Source organism: Leptopilina heterotoma, unplaced genomic scaffold (assembly GCF_015476425.1).
Source record: "Leptopilina heterotoma isolate Lh14 unplaced genomic scaffold, ASM1547642v1 Lhet_212, whole genome shotgun sequence".
In the NCBI taxonomy this organism is placed as follows: domain Eukaryota; kingdom Metazoa; phylum Arthropoda; class Insecta; order Hymenoptera; family Figitidae; genus Leptopilina; species Leptopilina heterotoma.
Genome location: NW_025110930.1, coordinates 1,360,927 through 1,387,058, shown reverse-complemented (window position 1 = coordinate 1,387,058; position 26,132 = coordinate 1,360,927). Strand labels below are relative to the sequence as shown.

The window sequence follows — 26,132 nt, the reverse complement described above, 5'->3', positions numbered from 1 at the left end:
GTCAGTATTTGGATTATAGACGCATGCGTACTGATCGTCATAAGGAAATCCCATATATACAATACCTACATCTACAATATGTACATTGTATTCTTACAGATGTTAAAGTTCTTGTTTTTATTTAAGTTTTAGACAATCTAAATTATTATCCCCCATAATATTTACATGGTGAAGTTATTGTATTTTTTATAAAAGTAGTGCAAATGAGTTCAAGAGGCAACAGATGTTAATGACGTATAAAGTGAATTTAGAAGTAAATGCAGTAAATTTTAACTCATTTGACAGATAACAAAGGATCAGTTAAACACAAATTATGGAGGGTAGAGTAGAGGAGAGTCCAGAATCAACCCTGGCAAGTTCATCGGATGATTTAAATAATGATGGCTGTTGTAGTCCAAAAAAACTTCCTTTTCGTTTGTTTGGACTTATTCTTATGTGTTTACTAGGTTTCGGTAAGAAATATATATGTACTTAGCTTTTTGAAAACAAAAGAAATAATTCTTTTATTATATTTTACTATATTTACTATTAAGAACAGGATCAATGACTAGATCTTTTGGACAATAGAATATTAAAATATTGATACAATTGTACAATTAGTATACAATATAATTATTTTAGTTATAGTAGCATTTTTTAAAATATAAAGAATTTAATTTAGATTTTACTGACAGGTATAAAATACTTGAATAAATAAATAAATACCTAAATTTAGTTGAAAAAAAACAAACAGAATTAGAAATTACATAATTTTTTTAAATACAGTTGTAATAGGACAATATATTGTAGAATAAACTTTCCGTTTTGTTTTATATTTCGTCTATCTTTGTATTTTTTTTCATTCACATATGCAGATAATAGAATATGAACACAAATGCAGTAGTCGATAAACTTAAAGCTATAATTTTAGAGATAATTACTGTGGAATATTTGACTCTCATATTAAAATAATTGGAATAGATAAAGAATGACAAAATTTTTTTACATGTTTATAATATAAATAGTGTGATTACAATTGGATTTTCATTTTAATAAAAATTTTAAAAGTGATAAATATAAATTAAAAAATAATAATACATATAATATTTATTTATAATATTCTTCATATTTAAAAATTTTAATTTTAATACTACTTATTTGTTGTATAATTTGTTTCTAACATATTTTTTCTGTAGATTTTTTAAAATTTTTTCTCAAATTTATAGAATCTGAAAAAAAATAAATAGAACGATTAATTTGTACATTTGTATAGATTTATAATATTGTATGAATTAAAAGTCAATTATTTTCATTGTATAGATATTTGTCATTGTAACTTTTCTGACATGACGAATAAGAGATCATATTACTCATGTATAAAAAACTTTAGAATGCGATTAATATAAACAATTTGAAGGGGATTAAATTGCATAAAATGAATTCACGCAATCATAATTTTTTCTTCCTTATTTGTTTGTGGTAAACTTCTTCATATCATACTTGTTATCAGTCATTGACGTTTCTTTTGTTTTATAATATAATTAACAAAATTGACTAATTTTTATATTTACTAATTTAATTTACTCGTTTAGATAAATGAATATTTACTAAATTTTTTTTCTCTCATTTACAGGATCATATTTTTGCTATGACAATCCGGCAGCACTTCAGGACTATTTTATCAAAGACCTGGATATGACAACTACTCAATTCGTCCTTTTGTATTCAATTTATTCCTGGCCAAATGTAATCTTCTGTTTTATAGGAGGTTTTTTATTAGATAGAGTATTTGGTATTCGATTGGGAACAGTTATCTATATGGGTCTCACAATGATTGGCCAATTTATTTTTGCTCTTGGTGCTTTAGTTGATGCCTTCTGGCTCATGATGGTCGGGAGATTTGTCTTTGGGTAGGTGAAGAAAAGAATTTTTCGTTATACACCAAATTTTTTTGGAAAAAATTGTACACATTTTTAGTTTGCTATTTAATCAATAAATTAGGATAAGATTCAGGAAAACTAATTCTTATTTTTTTTATTTTGTTTGCAGAATTGGAGCCGAATCGCTGGCAGTCGCACAAAATAGTTACGCTGTCCTTTGGTTTAAAGGGAAAGAATTGAATATGGTGTTTGGTTTTCAATTGAGTTTTGCTCGAGTGGGCTCAACGGTTAATTTCCTGGTTATGGAGCCAATTTACAGATACGTTTCCCACATTTACTCTGGACCAACGTGTATTGGAGTGGTTCTGTTTCTTGCTGCTCTCACATGCGTGGCATCAATGATATGTGCCTGTATATTAGGGTTAATGGACAGACGTATGGAGAAGGCATTGAGACGAGGAGAGGGCGAAGAACCTCGAATTGCAAGACTTACGGATGTAAAAGACTTTAAGGCAGTCTTTTGGTTCGTTGCATTTATTTGCATCGCGTATTACGTTGCGATATTTCCCTTCATTGCACTTGGAAAGTGAGTAATATTTGTTGTTAATATTTTGTCAAATATTTGTTCACTCTATAAGATTTTAAAATTTTTTGCAGAGTATTTTTTATTCGCAAGTACGATTTAGATCCGAGTAGTGCAAACACAGTGTGTTCGATGCTTTATTCTGTGTCTGCTGTTGCATCGCCGGCTTTCGGCTTAGTTGTCGATAAGACCGGAAAGAATGTTTTGTGGGTTTTCCTCAGTATTATTGGGACAATTGTTGCACACGGACTTCTCGCGTTCACTTTTGTGAGTCCGTATATTTGCATGGTTACTTTGGGTCTGTCGTACTCAATGTTGGCCAGCAGTCTTTGGCCTTTAATTGCATTAGTGATTCCTGAATATCAACTTGGCACTGCTTATGGAATGTAAGTATAACCAGGGCTCGAACTAGGTCCGAAAATTTGCTTGAACTCCGTAAAAGTCAGTTTTTTTGAAAAAAGTTCCATAAACTCCGTAATTTTATTGAGAAAAGACGCGAAGTTCGTAAATTGTATAATTATCTTTGTAAATAATTAATTTCTTCTTCAAAATTCAATTATTTTCAAAAAATGCAATCAAATTCTTGACAAAATTTCAATTATTTTCATAAATAACAATATTCATCACAAGAATTCAATTATTTTCAAAAGTAATAAAATTCTTCGCAAAAATTCAATTATTACCAAAACTTTTTAAAAATTCTCGTCAAAAGTTCAATTATCTTTGTAGATAATTAAATTCTTCTCCGAAATTCGATTATTTTCAAAAATTTCAATCTAACTCTTCACAAAATTTCAATTATTTTCATAAATAACAATATTCATCACAAGAATTCAATTATTTTCAAAGTAATAAAATTCTTCGCAAAAATTCAATTATCTTCAAAATTTTTTAAAAGTTTTTGTCAAAATTTCAATTGGCTTTGTAAATAATTAAATTCTTCTCCAAAATTCAATAATTTCCTAAATTCAATGATTTTTAATATCTACTATTTTAATAAAATTTTCCAAAAAAATTCAATTATTTAAACAAAATTTTAATAAAATTGTACTCAAACATTTAATTAATTTCATAAATAATAAAAATTTCACAGGAATTCAATTATTTACAAATTTTTTATAAATTTCTTCGCAATCACTCAATTATTTTTATAAATAATTAAATTCTTTCTACAAGGATTCAATTATTTTCATAAATAATAAACTTTTTTTTAGGAATTCAATTATTTTTAATACAATTTTAATTGAATTTCTCGAAAAATGTAAATATTCTTAAAAATTTTATTAAAATTCTTTGAAACAATTCAATTATTTTCAAAGAGTTTTGGAAAATTTTTGTAATAATACAAAAATTGTATTATTGCGAAAAATAATTTTCTTAAATAATGAAATTCGTCGCTGAAATTCAAATGTTTTCAATATCTACTATTTTAATAAAATTTCTCAAAAGAATTCAATTAACATCACAAAAAATAAAATTCTTCACAGGATATCTTTATGAAAATTCAATTTTAAGAAACATTTAATTATTCAATGAATTATTTATTTTTGTATTTAAATAATTGAATTCTCGTAGAATTTTCTAATAAAAATTGATTTAAAAATGAATCTCAGCTAAATTTTTAATTAATAATATTGAATATTAAAATATTAATCGTGAATTTGTAGAAATAATTGAATTTTAAAATTAATTTTCTTGAAAAAGTTTAATTGAATTTTTTTAATATTATTTGAAGTTTTTATTTTCTAATGTATATTTAATTGAAGAATTTACGGATAATTGAAATTTTGAAAAATTGAATATTCTAACAAAATGGATTTGAAAATTGTCAAAGAACTTTTTCGAAAATTATTAAAAATAATTCGAGTTAAAGAAGAATTTTAGTTCAAAATTCTTGAAAATAATAATTGAATTTATTTCCTCACTCGGTCAGTTTTAATTATTATAAATTGAATTTATAGTTTTAAGTAAAATGTTCTCTTATTTGACTCGGACTGATTATGTTTTTGTCAGTAATTGGTCCGATACCTAATTTATTTGTTTTCGGAAATTGAAAATTTGAACTCCTTTACTGTTTGTAGTGCTCAAGCGGTTCAGAATTTGGGACTAGCCATAGTATCCATAATATCGGGAATGATTGTCGATAAAGGTGGATATTTCATGCTGGAAATATTCTTCCTTGCTTCGTTGTGGAGTGAGTATTTATAAACCCTTCATAAAAATAAAATTTTAATTTAAAAATAAAAAAAATAATTCTTTTTCAGTTTCCTTAATCACGGTGGTTGTAATTTGGATATCCGACAGAGCCTCAACAGGTGGTTATCTGAACATGACTCCGAATGAACGAGTGAATTACGACCAATGCCGCGGATCCATTGACGTGGTGGAGAGGGAACAATTGTTGGCATCAGGATCAGCTACTGATCATTCCGGAGATGATTTGCATCAATCTCACTCAGACATACGTATGCGTAATCGATATTTATCTCGGATCGGAGCTGCAGTATGTAGCCAGATTCACACTCTTGTAAAGTACAAATTAAGTCTTAATTAAAATTTATTCTTTCTTTTTCAGGTTCCCGAGCATATAAAAGGCCTCACATATAATACAATTCGATGATGTTAGGCAATATCATTTAGGATAATTTTATTAAATTAATGAATTTATTGTATAGATAAAAATTAAATCTTTGTCGAGTGTAACTCATTAATGTATTCTTAGTATTGTTCAGTCAGTATGTAATTAATATAGCAAAGGCAATGACAGAACATTAATGATGTGCACTCTCAAACGAAAAAAAAATAACTAATTTCTTCAGTCTTCCTTTTGCGCAGTAAATACTGTGATAATCGTAAATAAATGTTGTATCCTTGGAAATCTTGAATATTGGAAGAAAACTGCGCAAATCAATAGGATGATAAGGTTCTGGTAACAAAAAGAGTATAAAAAAATCCGTATAAACCTGCAAGCAAATTATAGATATAATAACTGTTTTATAGAACATAAAATGTGTTTTAAAAACTAATTTATAGTTTTTAAATTTAGGTTCCTGCAATATTGTAATTTTTAAATCGAGTCTTTCATTAAAACACATTTTAGTTCGATGACAAAAATATATATTTTAAGGAGATGTGAAAATAAGAGCATAAAAAATAATTGTAAGACTATATATGTATTATATATGGATCTGACAGATATCTGCATAATATATAATTATGTTTGTTTTATATCTTGGTTATAATTATAGATATGTATAATTATATAAAATATGTGTGTAATTAAGTGTAGCTTTAAATGTCAAGTATAAAATAATTATAAGATTGATTCTTATTTTTTATTTATCGTGTATTATGTTTATAATTTTAATATTTTTAACAATTTTAAAGAATTTACAATGATTGAATAAATTATTTTATTCTACAATCTTTTTTTTGTAATTTCTATTGAAATAAAAAATATAATTTAAAACCTGTTAGAATTTATCAAATTTATTTCTAAACATTTCTAAAAACATCGACATTATCAACAGAGCTGAGCCAGCTGAGCGCAACGTGGGAGACCATGTTTTCTGAAGAGGTAGTACTTTGTAGCATTTGTGTTGTAAATGTTCCTTCACGTGTTCAGATCGTTCAAATCTTCAAATAAATGAGAAATAATAATTACATTTGTTGAAAGTGTTTTTAAAAAAGTGAAATTCATATTATTTTAAATATGGGAGTTTACGATTTTGCGGAATCAAAGTATAATGTAGGTAGTTCTAGTTTTTCGAAACTAGCACCAAAACGTCCAGCAATAGTGACACTAAATGAAAAATCAAATAAAGTTCAAAAAATCGAGGAAAATAAAAATTACCACGTTGAATTATCAAATGAAACGAATATTGAACTTCAGAAGGAGAGAAAATCGTTGCCAGTTTATATTCATAGAAAAGGGTACGTATTCTCAATATTGAGGTTATGAATTCAATTTTTTAAGATAAATAAATTCTCTTTTAATTTTGTATTGATAAATTTTCAGGATTCTTGATTTAATAAGAAATCACAATACTCTGATAATAATAGGAGAAACGGGAAGTGGAAAAAGTACACAAATTCCACAGCTAATTTACACTGCTGGCATAGCGGGACGTGGAGGTTGTATTGGAGTTACTGAACCTAGGAGAGTAGCTGCTGTAACTCTCGCTCGTCGAGTCGCTCAAGAACAGGGTGAAGCTTACCCGGGTAAAAGAGTTGGCTACTGTGTTCGTTTCGATGAAAAAGTTTCATCAGACACAAGAATTAAATATGTAACAGATGGTATGATGGTACGAGAAGCAATGACCGATGAAGTTCTCTCCAATTATTCAGTAATTATATTGGATGAAGCTCACGAAAGATCTGTACACACTGATGTTCTTTTCGGCGTTACGAAAAGAGCCCAAAGTCTAAGAAAACTGAAAAACCATCCCCCGCTGAAATTAATAATTATGTCTGCTACAATGGATGTGGAGAAATTTGCCGATTATTTTCAAGCCAAAGTTGCTTATATCGAAGGTCGGCAACATGAAGTCGAAATTTTTCACGCCACAAAGCCTCAGGATGATTATCTTTTTGCTGCTCTTTCGACAGTTTTTCAAATTAATCGTGAATCTCCACCAAAGTTGGTTTTTTGTTTTCTATCTACATAACGTAAAATTATTATTTTTGAGTAATTTAACATAAATATTTTACAGTGAAGATATTCTTGTATTTTTAACCGGTCAAGAGGAGATAGAGAATGCAGTTATGCTTTGTCGAGGAGCAGCTAAATTGGCGGAGGGAAAAGGATTTCCTTCGGTAAAAGTATTTCCTCTTTATTCTGCATTGCCAAATCATATGCAATTAGAGGCGTTTAGACCATCTCCGCCAGGAATGAGAAAAGTTGTTATATCGACGAATATTGCTGAAACTTCCGTTACAATAGGAGGTAAAGTTTTTCAAGTTTGCTTTTAATTTCAATATTACTCTATTTAATTTACTCTAGTAATTAAATTTAATTATCAATCGGGGTTGCCACGCAACCTGGAAAACCTGAAAATGTTAGGGAATTTTATAAACCTTGAAAAAACCTGGAAAAGTCAGGGAATTTTGATCGAAATCCTGGAAAATTGTTGTTTTCTATTGTGTTTATTCTTGAAATCTAATTTTTCTTAAATATTTCAAAATTAATTCAATTTTAAAAGAGTTGCGTTTACAAAATTTCATAAATAGATAAACTTCAAAAGGTTGAAATTTAAAATTTCGTAAAATTTCAATTTTTAATGAATTTTAAAATTGAATTTTTTATTTGAATAATAAAAATTTCACATGAATTCTATTATTTACAAATTTTATAAAAATTTCTTCGCAATAATTCAATTATTTTCATAAATAATCAATTTTTTTTAAAGAGATTCAATTATTTTCAAAAAATTTAATAAAATTCTTGTCACAATTTGATTATTTTCAAAAACTTTTCTTCAATTCAATTAAATTTTTTACAGAGATTTAATTATTTTTAATCCAATTTTAATCTAATTTCTCGAAAAATGAAATTATTCTTAAAAATGTTATTGAAATTCGTCAAAAGAATTTTAATTGCCTAGGTATTTAAAAATAAATAATATTTTTTACTGGGATTCAATAATTTTTATAAAAAATGAAACTCATCGCAGAATTTTAATTTTTTAATACAATTTTCATTAAATTTCTCGAAAAATGAAATTATTCTTAAAAGTTTTATTAAAATTTGTCAAGAGAATTCAATTATTTAATGTGTTGATTAAATTTTTTATGAAAATTCAATTTTAAGAAACATTAAATTATTTAATAAAATATTAATTTTTTTATTTAAATAATTGAATTCTAGTAGAATTTTCTATTCAAAATTTATTTAAATATGAATTTCAGTTAAATTTTTAAATAATAATTGAATATTAAACTCTCTGAATTTGAGTTAGTAAAAATGTTTTTTAATTAGAATTAGTGACTGCCTTTTTGCTTTTGAATAAGTAAATTTTACTAATAAATAGTCGTTTCTACTAAATTTGACTAATAATAGGAATTTCTACTAATTTATTTGTAAAATTTACTCATTCAAAAGCAAAAAGTCACTAATTACAATTAGTAAACATTTTTACTAATTTAAATTTAGAGAGAAAATATTAAAGCGTGAATTTTTAGAAATAATTGAATTTTGAAAAGGTTTCAAATTATAATCTTTGAATGTTTGAATTTTTCATACTTTTAACTGAAAATTGTATAGATTTAATTTCTTTGAAAAAGTTAAATTGGATTTTTTTAAGTTATTTGAAGTTTTTATTTTCTAATATATATTTTATTGAAGAATTTTCGAATAGTCGATGAAATTTCGTAAAATTGAATTGTAAACAAAAGGATTTGAAAAGAAATTTTTCAAAAATAATTAAAAATAATTAATTTAAAGAAGAATTTTAGTTAAAAATTCTGGAAAACAATAATTGAATTGAAGTCACGAAAGTAATTTTGAATAAATTATAGTAACAATATTCTTATAATATGAAATAATGATTAATATAAAATAAAATTGATTAGTAAAATAATGATGTTATCAGTCGACTCGGAGCAATCGATCTCTTCATGTTTTATAATAATTTTTTATAAGTTGTTTAATTTCAAAAAGGTTTGAATTTGAATCTTTTGAAGAGTTTTAATTCTTATGGAAATATTATAATGACTAATTATTCAATTTTGTAAAATATAAATGTAGTTTTAAAAACCTGGAAAAGTTTGGGAATTTGAAATGAGTAAAAGCGTGGCAACCCTGTCAATTAATTCATTAATTTATTCATTTAAAAACTTTGATTTTTTACAGGCATTCGTCACATAATTGACACTGGTGTTGTTAAGACGAGAATGTTTCATCCAACGACTGGATTTGACAGTTTAAAAGTCGAGAAAGTGTCCAAGGCTCAGGCTCAGCAGAGAACTGGTCGCGCTGGTCGATTGTCGTCCGGTTGTTGTTACAGAACGTACACTAAAGTTGAATACGAATCTTTGGCAGAGATGCCAATTCCCGAAATTCTAAGATGCTCCCTTGTCGGTGTTGCTCTTCAGTTGTTAGCCATCGGTATTGACATTACGACTTTTGACTTTATGGACAAACCACCCAAAGAAGCAATTGAAGTGGCAGTTGCCTGTTTAGAAAAACTTGGTGCTGTAAGAGGTAAATTTCGAAATAATTTTTCAAAATTGAATTAAAAAGGTAATTAAAATATTCTAATTACGAAACTTTGACACACAGGCTCTCCACCACAATTAACAACCTTAGGACGAACGATGTCACGTTTTCCGTTAGATCCTCGTTTTACAAAAGTGATTTTAGCCTCTGTTGAACATCAATGCTTGGAAGAAGCTCTTATAGTCATTGCAATGCTATCTGGAGAATCTGTGTTTAATGAACCTCCGAGTAAAAGAAGAGAATCTGCCATGGCTAGAACGAGGTATTTGATTTAGTTGGTAAAATAAATTACAACAATGAATAAGATTTTTGATTAATAATAATTTTCTCGTTTTATTCAAATAGGTTTAGTTCAGAGGAAGGAGATCACATTACATTATTGAGGGTCTACCGCCATTATGTCGAAACAAAGGAGAAGAAGGTCTTTTGTAAAGAAAATTATTTGCACCATAGGAATTTAGAGTATGCGTGTAATGTTCGAAAACAATTGGTTGAAACTGCTGAAAGAGCTAACTTGGAAAAATCGAGTTGTGGAACAAATACTGAAAATTTAAGAAAAGCTCTGCTTGAAGGGCTTTACGATAATGTGGCTGAACTTCAGAGGGATCAAACGTATATGACGGTAAACTTTTAATTAAAATTATCTACTTTAGAAAAAAAATTTTACCCAAGTAATATTTAAATTATTCGAGTGTTGTTTCTTAAATAGGGAATGAAAATTTTAATGTAATTTTTAATATTGATTTTTTCCAGCTTGGTTCCAGGCAAACTGTTGCAATACATCCATCGTCAGTGCTGCATAATTCGAAACATCCCCTTGTATTATTTACAGAAATCGTGTGCACTGGCAAAAACTTTATGCGAGGCCTTTCTGTTATTGAAACAGCATGGTTAAGGTAAAAGAAAGTGTTAATTATTATTATAAGAATTTATTTGTATTAAGAAACTGTAAATAGAGAATATTTATACACTTAACACAAGTTTCTATTATTATTATTATTATCATTTTTATTTTTTTTATTATTCTTAACTTTATTATAATAATTTAATATTTACATTCCTTTTGTCAGAGATAACTTCTTTTCAAGCAAGAACTTTTTTTACTTCATTATTATTCCTTTGTCTTGAAAGTATTGTTTTTCTCACAATTTTCAAATTCAATTTCCACTTTTCTTTAGGTTTTTTCAGTCCAAGAATTCTCTTATTTTCATAAGCAAATTTTCATAAAAAATTGAAAACAGGTTTATTTTTTAAAAAAAGGTCAATAAACAATTTCTTTTTCAAAACATAATTTTTTTACAATTAAAAATTACAGGGAAAATGTTTTAAAATTCATTACACTTATTTTTTATGCAAAATAAATTGTTAATTAATTAAACAATTGAAGTTTTAAGTGACTTCTGCAACAGTTACAAAAAAAAATTCCAAAACTACAAAAATCTATGTTTCTTACACTGTAATCTCAAAAAAATTGTAGTAAAATTTCATTAATTTTAGGTTTGTGTTTAATTGAATTTCAAGAACTAATGAATTAAAAGTTTCATAATAAAAAAATATTTAAAATAAGATTTAAAAAATCTGATGAATTTAAATTAATCTGGTAAACAACATCGTGGAAACTTTACCAAGTTCAAATTTTGTTTTTTAAAACTGCTGCTTTTTGCATAAAAAAAACTAATCCAGAGAGTCAAGGAAAGTTTTGTTCGAACTTATGAAAACTCCATAGTTTTATTTTTTTTTAATCTATCATACATTTTTAAAACTAAAATTAACAAATTAAAATCAAAAAATTTACTGGATTTAAAAACAAACAGAAAATTCTGTTGCCACCGAAATGAAAAGAAAATTGTAATTGAAGATTTTAAAAATTAATTTCTTATTTATAAAAGAAAATATTTTGTGATAAAATTCCAATTTAAATTTAAGGAAAATTGTAATCCTTTAATTTTATTTTTTACAAATTTCATTCAAACGTCTTTGAAACAATGACATTGTTCAAATACTGTCATTTTTTTGCGTTAATCCACATTATACAAACATAGGTTTTTTCTTCAGAAAAAGTTGAATATCTTTGAGATGGAAAATTCTTTTATTTCTGATTCATAAGCTTCTTTGATTAATGAAAAGAAGAATTTGAAAGAAACGTTTCATACGCATACACAGAGTGTAATTCTCAATGTTGGCATAAGCAGAGGAAGGCAGATGAATTGCGATGGAAACTAAGAAAAAGCAAAGCCAAAAAGGAGAGCATATTCATACATAGATATCGGATATCAAGCTGAAGAAATGAGTCTCGACCGTTCCCGACATTTTGTGTGTGATACGATATGAGAAGAAGTTGAAAGGGTATTTGCGTCCCTAAAAAAAAGGGTGCGACGAGAGCCCCCTTTTCTTTCATGTTCTCTGCTTTTCCATAGCGTGTGATTAAGAATTAAATATTCAGCGGAACCTTTCTCTTTTGAAAAAAGTGCTATTTAGTGTAGAAAAAAGTCACTTTTGTATCTTGAAAATGAGACGGAAAGGAGAGAGTTTACGATCAGGTTAATAATTCATTTCTTCGCCAATGTTAAAAAAAAGACTTGTTGTCAAGATAAATTCTTGCTTGATCAAGACCTCTTTCGTGTGTCAACAAAATCTTTTATTTTCTTTATTCACAAAAAAGTGAAATGAAGCTGGTTCCTTTTCAAGAGTTGCGAACAATGGAAATGTATAAACATTCCGTGAGTTTTATTTATGGTTTATTAATTTTTTATTATTACGGGCTTCGCACTTGTCTGCTAAAATCTACTATATTTACTACTTTTTTAGTTTTTTTATACGATTAGCTACTATTTGGATACTTTTCTAAAATTTGTCACAATGAAAGCTACTTTTTTATTTTTTTGAAAATTTGCGCTACTTTAAATTCGCTAATAATTGAAATAAAAAAATTATTCTCAAAAATTTTTTGAAAATTTTCACAATAATACAGTTATTTTCTTTATTAATTAAATTTTTAGCTGAAATTCAAATATTTTCAATATCTACTATTTTAATAAAATTTCTCAAAAGAATTCAATTATTTACGAAAACAAAAATTAATAAAATTCAAATAACATCATAAATAATAAAATTCTTTACAGGATTTCAATTATTTTTAATACAATTTTAATTAAATTATTATTGTAAATATAATTGAATTATTCTTTAGAAATTAAAAGTTTTATAAAATGATTCAAAAATATTCAATTATTTCCAAAAATTTTAATAAAATTATTCGCAAGAATTCAATTATTTTTAAAAATAATTAAATTTTTTACAGGAATTCAATTATTTTAAAAAATTTAATAAAATTCGTTGCAAGAATTCAATTTTTTTTATAAATAATGAACATTCTTCGTAAGAATTCAATTATTTTTACAAACAGTTAAATTTTTTGCAAAAATTCAATTATTTTTAAACAAAATATTAATAAAATTTCACGATCGAATACAATTATTTTCTAAAATTTTAATAAATCCTTCGAAACAAGTCAATTATTTTTTTAGATTGTAAAATATTTGCAAAAATTCAATTATTTTCAAAAAAATTTAATGAAAGAATTAAATTTTGTTTAATTTGTTATAAAATATTTTTAAAAAATTCAATTATTTTCTAAAATTTAAATAAATCTTTCGAAACAATTCAATTTTATTTATAAATATTAAAATTTTTTGCAAACATTCAATTATTTTTAATACAGTTTTAATAATACATTTCATGAAAGAATTCAATTTAAAAACAATTTTTAATAATATTTTTCAAGAAAAAATTAAATTATTTTCTAAAATTTTAATAAATCCATCGAAATAATTCAATTATATATATAAATAGTAAAATTCTTTGCAAAAATTCAATTATTTTCAAAATAAATTCCACGAAAGAATTAATTTTTTTAATTCATTATAAAATATTTCAAAAAAATTCAATTTACTTTCTAAAATTTTAATAAAATTCGATAAATAAATGTTTAATTTAAATTTTTAACAAACACTATTGTTTTAAAAACTTGAAAGAAATTGTTCAACATTTTTAATTAAAATTATTAAAGAAACTCCATTATTTAAAAAAAAAGATTCAAAGAAATTCTTCAAAAAGAATTTAATTAAAATTTTCAAAAATTTGAACACAATTTTTCGCGAGAATTCAATTATTTTCCTAAATAATGAAATTCTTTGAAGGAATTTTATTGTTATCAATTTTTTGATAAAATTCTTTGAATACAACAATTATTAATATAGATTATTTATTTTTTTTATTTAAATAATTGAATTATTGTATAGAAATTTCTAATAAGAATTGATTTAAAAGTGAATTTCATTTAAAATTTTAGATTATAATCGAATAATAAATGAGTTTAGTATTGAATTTAGAAATTATGAAAAAATTGGTCTTTTGAAAAATTTTAATTAAAATTTTTTGAATATATTATGAAAATTAAAAATATTTATTTAGGTATAAATTTCCAATTAACTGTAAATTTTGTCAAATTTAATTGAAATAGAGGATATTATTATTATTACAAGGATTCTGATTTTTGTGAATCGACTAAAACTATTTTTTTAGTTGTCAAATTTAATTTTTCGATATCTACTTTTTTCAGTTTTAAAGCTACTTTTTAAAAATTAATTATTGAGTATACAAAGCCTGTTATTACAATGTATGAAGTTTATATTCGAAATATGAGGAAAAGAAAGGAAAGGAAGGTATACGAGGAATTTAGAGAAAATTTTACAGGTTTGAGTCTGCAACAGGTGCTGCTGGCGTCAAAAATTGATTCTCGTCGATCGATTGCTGCGGACAATTTTCGAGTGAAACCGACAGGATGCAATATAGAGTTGAACAGAGAATGCCGTGGGAGATGGATATTCTTCACGTCGATGTGTCTGATCTTTTATTGTCTGACGCAATAAACAACTTCAAGAAGCGAACGCTTCAAAGGGAAATAATTAATTTGCGTAAAAAATTTTTATTTTTCGTAAAAAAAAACATTATTTTAGATGAAAATTAATTGCATTTTTTTCCGTCTCAGCGAAATAAATTTTCAACTTCAATGTTAATAAAGGAGTTTTATTGATTATGAGAAATTAAAAAGTAATCGATATCTTTTGAAAAGAAATGTGAAGATGGTCCACGAGACGATTATTTGCTTCAATTAAAAAAGAAAAAATGAGATTGTTTCATTTCTTTTATCTCTATTTATTGTTTGAACAAATTGCTTTGATGTAAGTGTAACCATTAAAATGAATTAATTGCCGATTTTACAAGAAGGGATGGATCTCTGATCCAGGGTTCTGGCAAGTTTGGAATGCTCGTTTGTGGAGGTCGGAGTGCATTATTCTTCTCTTCTGCTTGCGGTATTTGTATTATTGAGTCCGTTGAAATGAAGTCGAGAAAGTAATTGATCCAACAATAGTTCAGCTTCTCTTCATATATCTCGCCAATATTTTACTGTCGTCCCTGCCCGTTGAGAAAAAGGATTAGAATTTTTCTCCATTTCGAAAATTAAAGGATGTCATCACGCTCGCAGCGTCCGCAAGTAATTAACATTTTTAACATTTCAATGAAAAATTGTTTTAATTAATTCTACTCGCGGATGATGATGTTTATTGCTTTATTTAAATTTAGCCGGTAAAAAGTGTAATGAAAAAGAATTAATTAAAATTAATTTTAGTATTTTATTTTTTCTTGAAATAAATTTATATAGAATTTCGGATAGTTCGTATTTTGGATTCTTGGCTTTTGCAGTGGCACGTGATAAACTGACCAAAATGATCGTTAAGGGATTTTGCGAAACTGAGGGTCTCTTATATATATGTATGTATACTATAAGCGATATACGAGTCCTTATAAAATAGGTGTGTGAAAAATATAAGGATCTCATTATTCAGAGAGATCTATTTTTATACTCGTAAATATAGATCATTTCACTGAGAAAAATTATCTATTATAAATTTAATTTTACTTGAATATTTCAAAATTAATTTCAATTTTAAAAGAGTTGCGTTTACAATTTTTAAAAGTAGATGTTTTAGTTAAAAACACTGAAACAAATTGAATTTTCAAGCAATTACAAATTATTGCAGAAATTCAATTATCTTCAAAAGTAGTAAAATTCTTCTCAGAAATTCAATTATTTTCAAAAATTTTAATAAAATTCTTGGCAAAATTTTTAATTTTTTCAAAAATTTTCCTCATTTCAATGATTTTTAATATCTACTACTTTAATAAAAATTCCCCAAAAGAATTCAATTAGTTAAAAAATAATTTAATAAAATTCTACGCAAACATTTAATTATTTTCATAAATAATAAACATTTCACAGAAATTTAATTATTTTCAAATTTTTTATAAACTTTTTTCAGGGATTCAATTATTTTTATAAATAATAATAACACTCATCGCAGAATTTCAATTATTTTTAATACAATTTCTTGAAAAATAATTTTAATAAATTTTGTCAAAAGGCTTCGTCCATAAATTACGTCACACGTTTTTAGCCCATTTTTGACCCCCTCCCCTCTCTTTGTCACACGACGTAACATCTGAAAGAACCCCCTCCCTCTAAATTACGACAAAATTCGTAAACCCCCCTTTAATAAATTTTTTCAAAATGAATCACTGTCAATATCTAATTTTACATAAATAAAGTAGATTACTTCCGAATAAGGGGGACCTCCGATTTCAATAAAAAATGGTATACCAACGTATTTTGATGCGCTGATTACGAAAATGATAATGAAAATTGGCGCAAAGTTGATGTTCATGGTGAAAACCCCATAAAAAACCATAAAATTCTGGTTTTTTGCGTATAATTCGTTGGATTGGATTAATCATAATTTTTTGTGTTTAAAAATATTTGTAAATTTTTCTCTACTTTTATATGGAGGAGGAAGGAGTCATTCACCTTGGGTTGGAAATTTTTTTTTTAATCAAAATTTAATTGATTGGAGAGATAATTGTAATATTTTTTGTCTTCTATTTAATTCTGAAAAACCCAAGGTGGATGACTCCTTCCTCCTCCATAACTTTTTGTGTTTAAAAATATTTGTAAATTTTTTTTCTGCTTTTATTTCGAGAAGGAAGGAGGCTTGGATTTTTCAGAATATAAAAGCAGAGAAAAATTTACAAATATTTTTAAACACAAAAAATTATGATTAATCCAATCCAACGAGTTAAACGTAAAAAACCACAATTTTATGATGTTTTTTTATGGTTTTTACTATGAAGATGACCTAGTCGACAATTTTTACTATGATTTTTGTGATCAGGACACAAAATTACGTAAATATACCAACTTTCATTAATATTGGAGGTATGCGCTTTTGCTTTTCGGAAGAATATCCTTCGTTTCTTACGAATTGTACGCAAAAAACCACAATTTTATGGTTTTTTTTATGATTTTCAACATGAACATCAAATTTGCGCCAATTTTCATTATCATTTTCGTAATCAGCGCATCAAAATGCGTTGGTATACCAAGTTTTATTAAAATCGCAGGTCCCCCTTATTCGGAAGTACACCCAATAAAGTTACTTATATAATTAGTATATTTTTTAATATTTTAAAAACAAGAAATATATTTGATATTTTTATTTATTACAATTTTCTCATTATAATAAATAGAGTATAAAGTGTGACATAACAAAATAAAAGGTCCCCACCCCCCCTTTGTCACAATTAGTCACATTTTCATGGACCCCCTCCCCCCCTAAAAAGTGTGACGTAATTTATGCACAAAGCCAAATTCAGTTATTTTTAATGTCTACTATTTAAATAAAATTTCACAAAAGAATTCAATTATTTAAAAAGAAATTTTAATAAAAATCGTCTCAAAAATTCAATTATTTTCAAAAGTAATATAATTTTTCGTGTAAATTCAATTATGTTGAAAAACTTTAACAAAATTCTTAGCAGAATTTCATTTATTTTTTTAATACGATTTTCATTAAATTTCTCGAAAATTGAAATTATTCTTAAAAATTTTATTAAAATTTGTCAAGAGAATTCAATTATTTAAAAATTTGTTTTTAATTTCTAATATATTTAATTGAAGAATGTCAGAATAATCGAAATTTCGTAAAATTAAATTGTAAAAAAGAAGGATTTGAAATTTTGAAAGAACTTTGTCAAAAAATCCAAATTTTAAAAATTTAACAGGAATTAAATTATTTTCATAAATAATAAATTTTTTAAATGAATTCAATTATGTTTATAAATATAATAAAATTCTTTTTAGAAATTTAATTATTTTCACAAATATTAAAAAACTCATTGTCGAATTTTAATTATTTTTAATACAATTTTAATCAAATTTCTCGAAAAATATAATTATTCAATAAATTATTTATTTTTGTATTTAAATAATTTAATTGAGTTTTTTAAAAAAAATTGCTTAAGAAATAAAATTCAGTTAAAATCTTAGATAAGAATTGAATATTAAAGTAGAAAATGTTTTAAAAATTTAATTTTGTTTTCTGATAAATGTTTAATGGAAGAATTTCCAAATAATTGAATTTTCGCAAAATTGAATTGTAAACAAATGAATTGATTTAAAATTGATTTAAAATAATTAATTGATTTAAAGAAGAATTTTAGTGAAAAATTCGAGACATTAATAATTGCATTCTTAGAGTGAATCAAAATATTCTGTGGTGTCAAGGAAAAAGACAAAATTTTGTCTGGAAATAAGAGAAAAGTCAGGGAAAAAAATTGTGAAAACAATTTTAAAGAAGTTAAAATAAATAAAAATTTTGTTATATTTTTAATATATTTATAATACAAAATAATGATTTTATCACTCGTTCATCATTAATAATTATAAAACATGAAGAAATCGATAGCTCCGAGTAGAAGACTAGGAGCGATCAATTTCTTCATGTTTTATAATAATTTTCATATATAAGTTATTGAATTTAAAATTTTTGAAAATCTTAATTTCTATGCAAAAATAATATTGATTAAATATTTATTTAAAAATAAAGTTTTTTAGAGTCAGGGAAAAAGTCAAAGTTTCGTCTGGAAATCAGGGAATTATTTTGGTAAAATATAATTATTGTGTATTTTAAAAACCTGGAACAATTTCGTTTTTTAACCTGGAAAAGTCAGGAAATTTGAAAAGAGCAAAAGCGTGACAACCCTGAAAATAAAACTAATTTCACTGGTCCCTCCACTTAAAATTAATAAATTAAGACTAATAAATAATTATAAAAATTATTAATCTACTTACTTTTTTTCCTTTCAGAAACGCTTCCTCTTATAATAGTTGACTAAATTCTTGTAGTAATTAAAAGATAATTATATACTTTAAAAGACTCTCCTTTTGTTCGAAGAGGAAATCCTTTTAAATAAATATTAAAAAGAAAATCCGCTTAAGATGAAAGGATTCCTTTAAAGTTAAATGGATTGTTTTCTCGGGGTATAAATAATAATCTCTATAAAGTTACTTCTAAATGCGTATAATCATTTAATGCTACTTTAAATTTTATTTTTCATAAATTTCGCAGAGTAATATGCTTTTGAAAAAAAAGTCCGCAAAGAGTTTTATATACTATATTATTGTTTTAATGTAAGAAGAAAGAGAAAATCACCTATTAGTCCACTTTTTTCATCCCTTTTAAATTGGATTATAAAAATAGATAATAAAGATTTGAGAAGGAGAAGGGCAGTCGTTTGTCCCTCCCCTGAGAATTAATGTCTCAAAATGCAAGACTCAAAATGAATAAAACGAGTGGAGATAAAGGAATACATATATACTTACTTCCACTTATTTATAGATTTCATATAATAAAAATAAATATTATTATAAAAGTGGATTACCTTTTTCGAAAGTTTCAAATAACTCAAAGTAATTGCTTTTATCTGTAACATACATTCGAGATTATTATATACTGCTTATAGAAGGCTCTCCTGTCAATATCATTAAATTACCGTTTCAACAAGCTTTATATATAATTAATGGAACTTTTCAAGTCAAATAAATATTTTATTTTGTGAGATTTAAAAATACCAATAAAAGTAAAATACCATTGATTCATTTCTTGTGTTTTTGTTTCCTTAAATATTACTCTTGAGAATCCAGTGGATTCGTTTTCAATTTATTTTATTTCCTTTTTCTATTTCATTCAGAAACAAATTTCGTTCAAAAACATGAAGATGAGTAGAAAATTACATTTTTGTTTTTTTTTATTTTTAAAAAATTTTATTGAGAAAAAATAAAAAAGGGTTTTGCAATTAAAAGTGTACGATAATAAAATATATAGGGCAAAGTCGAATATCTTTGAAAACAGGAAATTGGCTATCGTAAACTCTTTTCTGAAGAGAAATTCTGACGAAAAACCGCACGCAAGGCAATGAATCACATTTATTTTTTCTACCCGCCCTTTATTCTTCTTTCCATTTAGAGATCACTTTTTTTAATTTGATACCAAGTCGTGAAGAATAACTGTCTCTTTATTACCAGTTCTTTGCTTCTTTATTAAAATTCTTGGGGATTTATTAGACACTTGGAGAAGCTAAAAAAAAGTTTTTTTTATAATCCGACAAAAATCTCAAAAATCTCAAAAATCAACTTTTATTGAAGATCCAGTCACGTAGTATTACAAAAAATATTTAGAAATATTCTTTAATTTTTTTAACAACCAGATTATATAGAAAAACTGACTCTCATCTCAAGGAGAGCAATGCGATTTTTCGTTTTATTCATTGTTTTAAGAGAGAAAGAGAAAGAGAGAGAAAGAGAGAGAAAGAAATAAGATAAAGGGGAATATATCAAAGCTATTGAAGAAAGTAAATTTTCTACTTCTTTTGTTTTCTCTTCTGTTTCTGTTCTTTTGTTTCATCTTATCAATAATCTTCTATTAAGGTGTCTTTGTAAATTCACAAAGTTTCTTTTCTCGATGTTAATGATATATCTCGACAGTTTCACCATTATTATTAGTCTATAAGAAATGTATTTCAAATCAGAAATTTTTTTTTCAAATTTTATAGAAATTATGTACAAATATTATTATAGTACCTATGTATATGGTATTATAAGGAAAATTGCAAATCAGGAACAATTTCTGGTTATATTGCTATCAGTGAAAGAGAATTTTCTTCTTTGCCTATAGTGTAATCAGTAGAATGGTTGAATATTTCAACGATATTCGGAATATTATGCGGGTGATAAGTTTGGGAAATTTATTGGTTGAGCGTTACATCAACGACCGGAATCATAAACGTAATATGATACAATGGTATTGCAGGATGCGTTATTTCTCTCTCAAATTAGAATCTCTATTTTCCCATCAATGTCTTTGTTCAAATTGAAAATATAATTGTTATTATTCGCAATTGCTTTTTTTAAATTAAATCTGAAAATTTGCAATGCTCATCACATTTAGAAAATAAATATTTGCTGACAGAAACTAGTATAAATAATCCTTTATTTGAATAAATTTTTGTTACACACTCTGAAGAAAGAAATGTAAGCAAAAAATATTTACGATTTTGTTTTTTTAATTTTAAAATATAGAAATTGTTATAATAGAAATAATAATCAATAATAATTAATAATAGAAATTTTTGTCGATTTAAAAGTGAAAAAATAAAAAATTCGACGTTTTCATTTCCACTTTAAATTAATTCAGGGAAAAGTCAGGAAACTTTATTAAAAGTACTGAAAAAAATTGAATTTAGAAATCATAAGAAAATTCTGGATTTTTGTGTCTTTTTTGTTTGACTCATAAACTATAAAATTACCACGAATTCTAATACAAAACCTTCAATTTTTTCAATTTCTGACAAAAATTTCTTTTTAAATAAAACTTAAATCTTGAACAACTATCAAAATAAATAAATTATTTTATAAATACATAATTCAATTTTAAAAGAGTTACGTTTACAATTTTCATAAATAAATTAACTTCAAACGGTTACAATTTGAAATTTTATAAAATTTCAATGTTGAATGAATTAAATTAAAAATTTTAATGAACTTAGATTTTTGAAAAATTTTAATAATCCTAAATCCTCTAAAATTAGTAAAATTTGTCAATATATTTAATTAATTATTAAAAATAATGGATTTATAGAAGAATTTTGGTTAAAAACACTAAAAAAATTGAATTTTGAAAAAGTTACAATTGCAGAAATTTAATTATTTTCAAAAGTAATAAAATTCTTCTTACAAAATTCAATTAGGATGTTCAAAATTTACAAAAAAATCTTAACAAAATCTCAATTACCTATTATTATTATAAATAAAAAAATTCTTCAAAATTAAATTATTTTCAAAAATTTTCCTCATTTCAATGCTTTTCAATATCTAGGGGAATGTAGTCAAGGTTGGCCTACTGTCTAGGTAGGCCACTCGCGTTTTTTTGTCAAGTTCACTAGCGCCACCTACGCGCATTTTTGTCGAAGCTTGTCTTAGTGAAACCTAACTTTTTGTTCAATTACATTTTCGGAAAATCGAAAATTGTGTTTTCTGTGACGTCGGTACAAAAAAAGCTCAAAAAAAGTTTTGTGCATAATGTGAAAAACCATGAATAAAAGATAAAAAACAAATTGAATCGTCAAGGCAAGTATGCAGAAAATTTGTGGGACTCATGGTTGAAAGGAAAACAAAGTAAAAAATCGAATCCCGAAACGTATTTCTTTATGGTTACAACAATTCGGTAATGTTACTTACTGTCAAGGTCGGCCACTATGTGTTTAAAATGCGCAAAGTTGAGGACGAGCTACTTCATTTGCAAAAACTGCAATTCTGTATAACTCATAATATAATTGATCATCTTATTAATATTTTTATTTAATTTTATTAATATTTTAGTGCAAAACTTTTTTTTATTTATATTTATTTTTTTATATTGTTTATTGTTATTATTTTGTTATTTCATTAAGTTACAAACTGTAAACAATAAAGAATCAATTTTCCGTAACTCCAAACATGTTATTTTATTTTTTAACGATTAATGCCCTTTGAATTTTAAACATGGCCGACCTTGACTGTAATGGCTAACCTGGACTACAAATTTTTTTTTTTTTAAATCTTTATAACTTTTTCATTTTTAAACCTGTCAATTTACTTTGTACAGAAAAAATGTTCCTATTAAACAGGACTTTCCAACCATATACTTCAATTGTCCAAATTCATTTTTAAAAAAAAGTTATAAACAAAAGTCAAAAAGGTGGCCGACCTAGACTATGTTCCCCTACTATTTTAATAAAATTACCCAAAAGAATTCAAATATTTAAAAAACAATTTTAATAAATTTGTACGCAAACATTTAATTATTTTCAAAAATAATAAAAATTTGACAGAAATTCAATTATTTACAAAATTTTTTATAAATTTCTTCGCAAAAATTGAATTATTTGCATAAAGAATAAAATTTTTTAAAGGGATTCAATTATTTTTATAAATAATAAAAGTCATCGCAGAATTTCAATTATTTTTAATACAATTTTAATCAAATTCCTCGAAAAATGTAATTATTTAAAGTTTTTTTTTTAAATTCGTCAAAAGAATTCAATTATTTAAAAATTTGTTGATAAAATTGTTCTTGAGAACTAAAGTTGAAGAAACATTCAATTATCCAATAAATTATTTATATTTGTATTTAAATAATTGAATTTTCGTTGATTAATGATTTTATCACTAGGTCATCTATAATTATGATTTTCAATATCTACTATAATTTCAATAAAATTTTCCAAAAGAATTGAATCATTTACTAATGCTTCATAAATTTCTTTGCAACAATTCAATTATTTTAAAAAATAATAAAATTCTTTTACGGAATTTGATTATTTACATAAATATGAGAATTCAGTTTTGAGAAACATTTAATTATTCAATAAATTAATTATTTTTGTAATTAAATAATTGAATTCTCATAGAATTTTTTAACGAAAATTCATTTAAAAATTAATTTTAGTTAACCCCTTCGCAGTCTAGTTGAAAATCGCTTGTGGTCCAAAAACGGTCCGAAAAAAAAGTTTACAAAAAAATATGATTTAATCATATATAAGGTTTTTGGGGTCGCTGAATTCGAATTTGAGGTTAATTTTTGAAAATTCAAAATGGCGGATCCAATATGGCGACCAAATATGGTGGATAATTTTAAAATTAAAGCGTTTTAAGGGAAATTCATTTCTCGGGGGTTTTCGAGGTCGCTGAATCCAAATCTGAAGTCAGATTTAAAAAATTCAAAATGGCGGACCCAAAATGGCGACTTCAAAAAAATTTTTTTTTTTCAGATTTGCTTAAAACTCGTTACTCGGGGGTTTTCGGGGTCTCTGATTACAAATATGATGTCAGATTTTCAAAATTCAAAATGGCGGATCCAATATGGCGGATGATTTCAAGATTGATGCGAAAAAAATATGAAGTTACCTCAAAAACCCCTGAGTAAACATTTTAGACAAATTTGTCAACATTCAAAAAATTTGATCGACATATTGAATCCAAAATTTAGCATTTAGAAAAACGAACATCAAATTCGAATTCAGCGACCCCAAAAAACCCCGGGAACGGAATTTCGATCAAAACGCATAAATTTTGAAATTATCCGCCATATTGGATCCAACATTTTGAATTTTGTAAAACGAACATCAAATTCAAATTCAGCGACCCCAAAAACCCCCGAGAAACGAATTTTAATCGAATCGCATCAATCTTGAAATTATCCGCCATATTGGATCCGCCATTTTGAATTTTAAAAATCTGACATCATATTTGTAATCAGAGACCCCGAAAACCCCCCAAGTAACGAGTTTAAAGCGAATTTGAAATTTTTTTATTTTTCGAAGTCAACATTTTGGGTCCGCCATTTTGAATTTTTTAAATCTGACTTCAGATTCGGATTCAGCGACCCCAAAAACAGTAGTATGTACTTCGCTACTAAAATCAAATCATGTTTAGTATTTTTTTTTTGAGATGGCCATATATGGCCACAGACGCAAAGGTGGCACGACTTTTCGTGGCCATATATGGGCCATGGACTGTTAAGGGGTTAAAATTGTGGATAATAATTAAATATCAAAAGCATTAGGTATAGCGTGAATTTTTATAAATAATTGAATTTCGAAAAGGTTTTAAATTAAAATCTTTAAAATTTTGATTATTTCACACTTTTAACTAATAATTCTGTAGAATTAATTTTTTTTGAAAAAGTTTAATTGAATTTAAAAAAAAAATTTTAATTTTTTGTTTTCTAATACCTAAATGTTTAATGGAAGAATTTCCAAATAACTGAATTTTCACAAAAGTGAATAATTGTAAACAAATGGATTGATTTAAAATTGATTTAAAATAAATAATTGATTAAAAGAAGAATATTTTAGTTAAAAATTCTAAAAAATAATAATTGCATTTTTAGAGTGTGAATCAAAATATTCTTTGATGTCAGGCAAATAGACAAAATTCTGTCTGGAAATAATAGAAAAGTCAGGAGAAAAAATGATGAAAACAATTTTTAAGAAGTTAAAGTAACAATATTTTAAATATTTTTATAATATAAAATAATGATTTTATCATTCGGTCATCTTTAATTTTTATAAAACATGAAGAAATCGATTGCTCCGAGTCAAAGACTCGGAGTTATCGATTTCTTCTTGTTTTATAAAAATTATCTTAAAGTTTTTGAATTTCAAAAAGGTTTGAATTTGAATGTTTTGAAAAATTTTAATTCCTACGGAAAAATAATAATTAAATATTTATTTAAAAAAGAAGTTATTGATCCTCTTTAAATATTATAAAACATAAATTAATGGATTAAATTAATTCACTAAATTTATCTACATAAAACTTTTGTTTCATATTGTAATTGTGAACTGTCAACTTTGTTTGAATTAATAGTATTACATTACAAGTATAATGAAAAATTTGAAGATAATTTTTCATTTTTCTTTCACATAATTTTTTGCAATTTTTTATGTATAACATATCTTTAGGTATACATAAAGACAAGGACTAATATTGTTTCAGGAGTCAAATTTCGTTGGTCATTGCTAAAAGCTGGATCAGCTCTCTCTCGCTCTCTCTCTCTCTCTCTTGATATCAAGTTAGTACCCTTCGCATATTATAGCTTTGATTCTGTCCCTAAATCCAATTATGCCACTGTTATTCCCTCCAAAAGTTACCAAATATTTGCCCATTAGGAAAGTGCAAGTTTTCTACTTTCGGATTAATAATAATAAAAAATAAAATTTTTGCCTTTAAGTGTATTACTTTTTCAAAGTTGAAAATTTATTTAGCAGATATTTAAATAAATTAATAAGAAATTTAGGAAATAAAAAAAAGTTATTATTTACCATTCATAAATTTTTTTTGAAAATGTACATTAATTTGCGGTGTACACGGTTGATAATCGATTTGAACATGAGAGCATGATAATATATTCCTCAATTCAGAATCGTTCAACTTGTTCAACAATATAAGATAAGCTTATAGTTAAGGGGTTTACAGCAC

At 25.3% G+C, this 26,132-nt stretch overlaps 2 protein-coding genes across 2 annotated transcripts; both read left to right on the top strand.

Annotated features, from left to right (window-relative positions):
- Nucleotides 1–40: 40 nt before the first annotated feature.
- LOC122501626 (major facilitator superfamily domain-containing protein 1-like) lies at nucleotides 41–5,381 on the top strand. Its single transcript, XM_043611238.1, has 7 exons — nucleotides 41–452; nucleotides 1,613–1,889; nucleotides 2,029–2,445; nucleotides 2,517–2,828; nucleotides 4,524–4,636; nucleotides 4,707–4,907; nucleotides 5,018–5,381. The coding sequence occupies exons 1-7, from the start codon at nucleotides 314–316 to the stop codon at nucleotides 5,047–5,049; spliced, it is 1,491 nt and encodes a 496-aa protein (XP_043467173.1). The 5' UTR covers nucleotides 41–313; the 3' UTR covers nucleotides 5,050–5,381.
- Nucleotides 5,382–6,017: 636 nt separating this feature from the next.
- Nucleotides 6,018–10,633, top strand: LOC122501628 (ATP-dependent RNA helicase DHX33). Its single transcript, XM_043611239.1, has 7 exons — nucleotides 6,018–6,375; nucleotides 6,461–7,081; nucleotides 7,155–7,387; nucleotides 9,293–9,643; nucleotides 9,722–9,920; nucleotides 10,004–10,280; nucleotides 10,412–10,633. The coding sequence occupies exons 1-7, from the start codon at nucleotides 6,155–6,157 to the stop codon at nucleotides 10,556–10,558; spliced, it is 2,049 nt and encodes a 682-aa protein (XP_043467174.1). The 5' UTR covers nucleotides 6,018–6,154; the 3' UTR covers nucleotides 10,559–10,633.
- Nucleotides 10,634–26,132: the final 15,499 nt, after the last annotated feature.

What these genes read in the sequence shown, in the direction of transcription:
- LOC122501626 (XM_043611238.1), top strand. Translation starts at nt 314, where the DNA reads ATGGAGGGTAGAGTAGAGGAGAGTCCAGAATCAACCCTGGCAAGTTCA. An exon ending in CTTCCTTGCTTCGTTGTGGA is followed by an intron (nt 4,637 to 4,706) that starts GTGAGTATTTAT and finishes ATTCTTTTTCAG; the next exon opens with TTTCCTTAATCACGGTGGTT. An exon ending in TCAATCTCACTCAGACATAC is followed by an intron (nt 4,908 to 5,017) that starts GTATGCGTAATC and finishes TTTCTTTTTCAG; the next exon opens with GTTCCCGAGCATATAAAAGG.
- LOC122501628 (XM_043611239.1), top strand. Translation starts at nt 6,155, where the DNA reads ATGGGAGTTTACGATTTTGCGGAATCAAAGTATAATGTAGGTAGTTCT. An exon ending in GTTTATATTCATAGAAAAGG is followed by an intron (nt 6,376 to 6,460) that starts GTACGTATTCTC and finishes ATAAATTTTCAG; the next exon opens with GATTCTTGATTTAATAAGAA. An exon ending in AATCGTGAATCTCCACCAAA is followed by an intron (nt 7,082 to 7,154) that starts GTTGGTTTTTTG and finishes AATATTTTACAG; the next exon opens with TGAAGATATTCTTGTATTTT.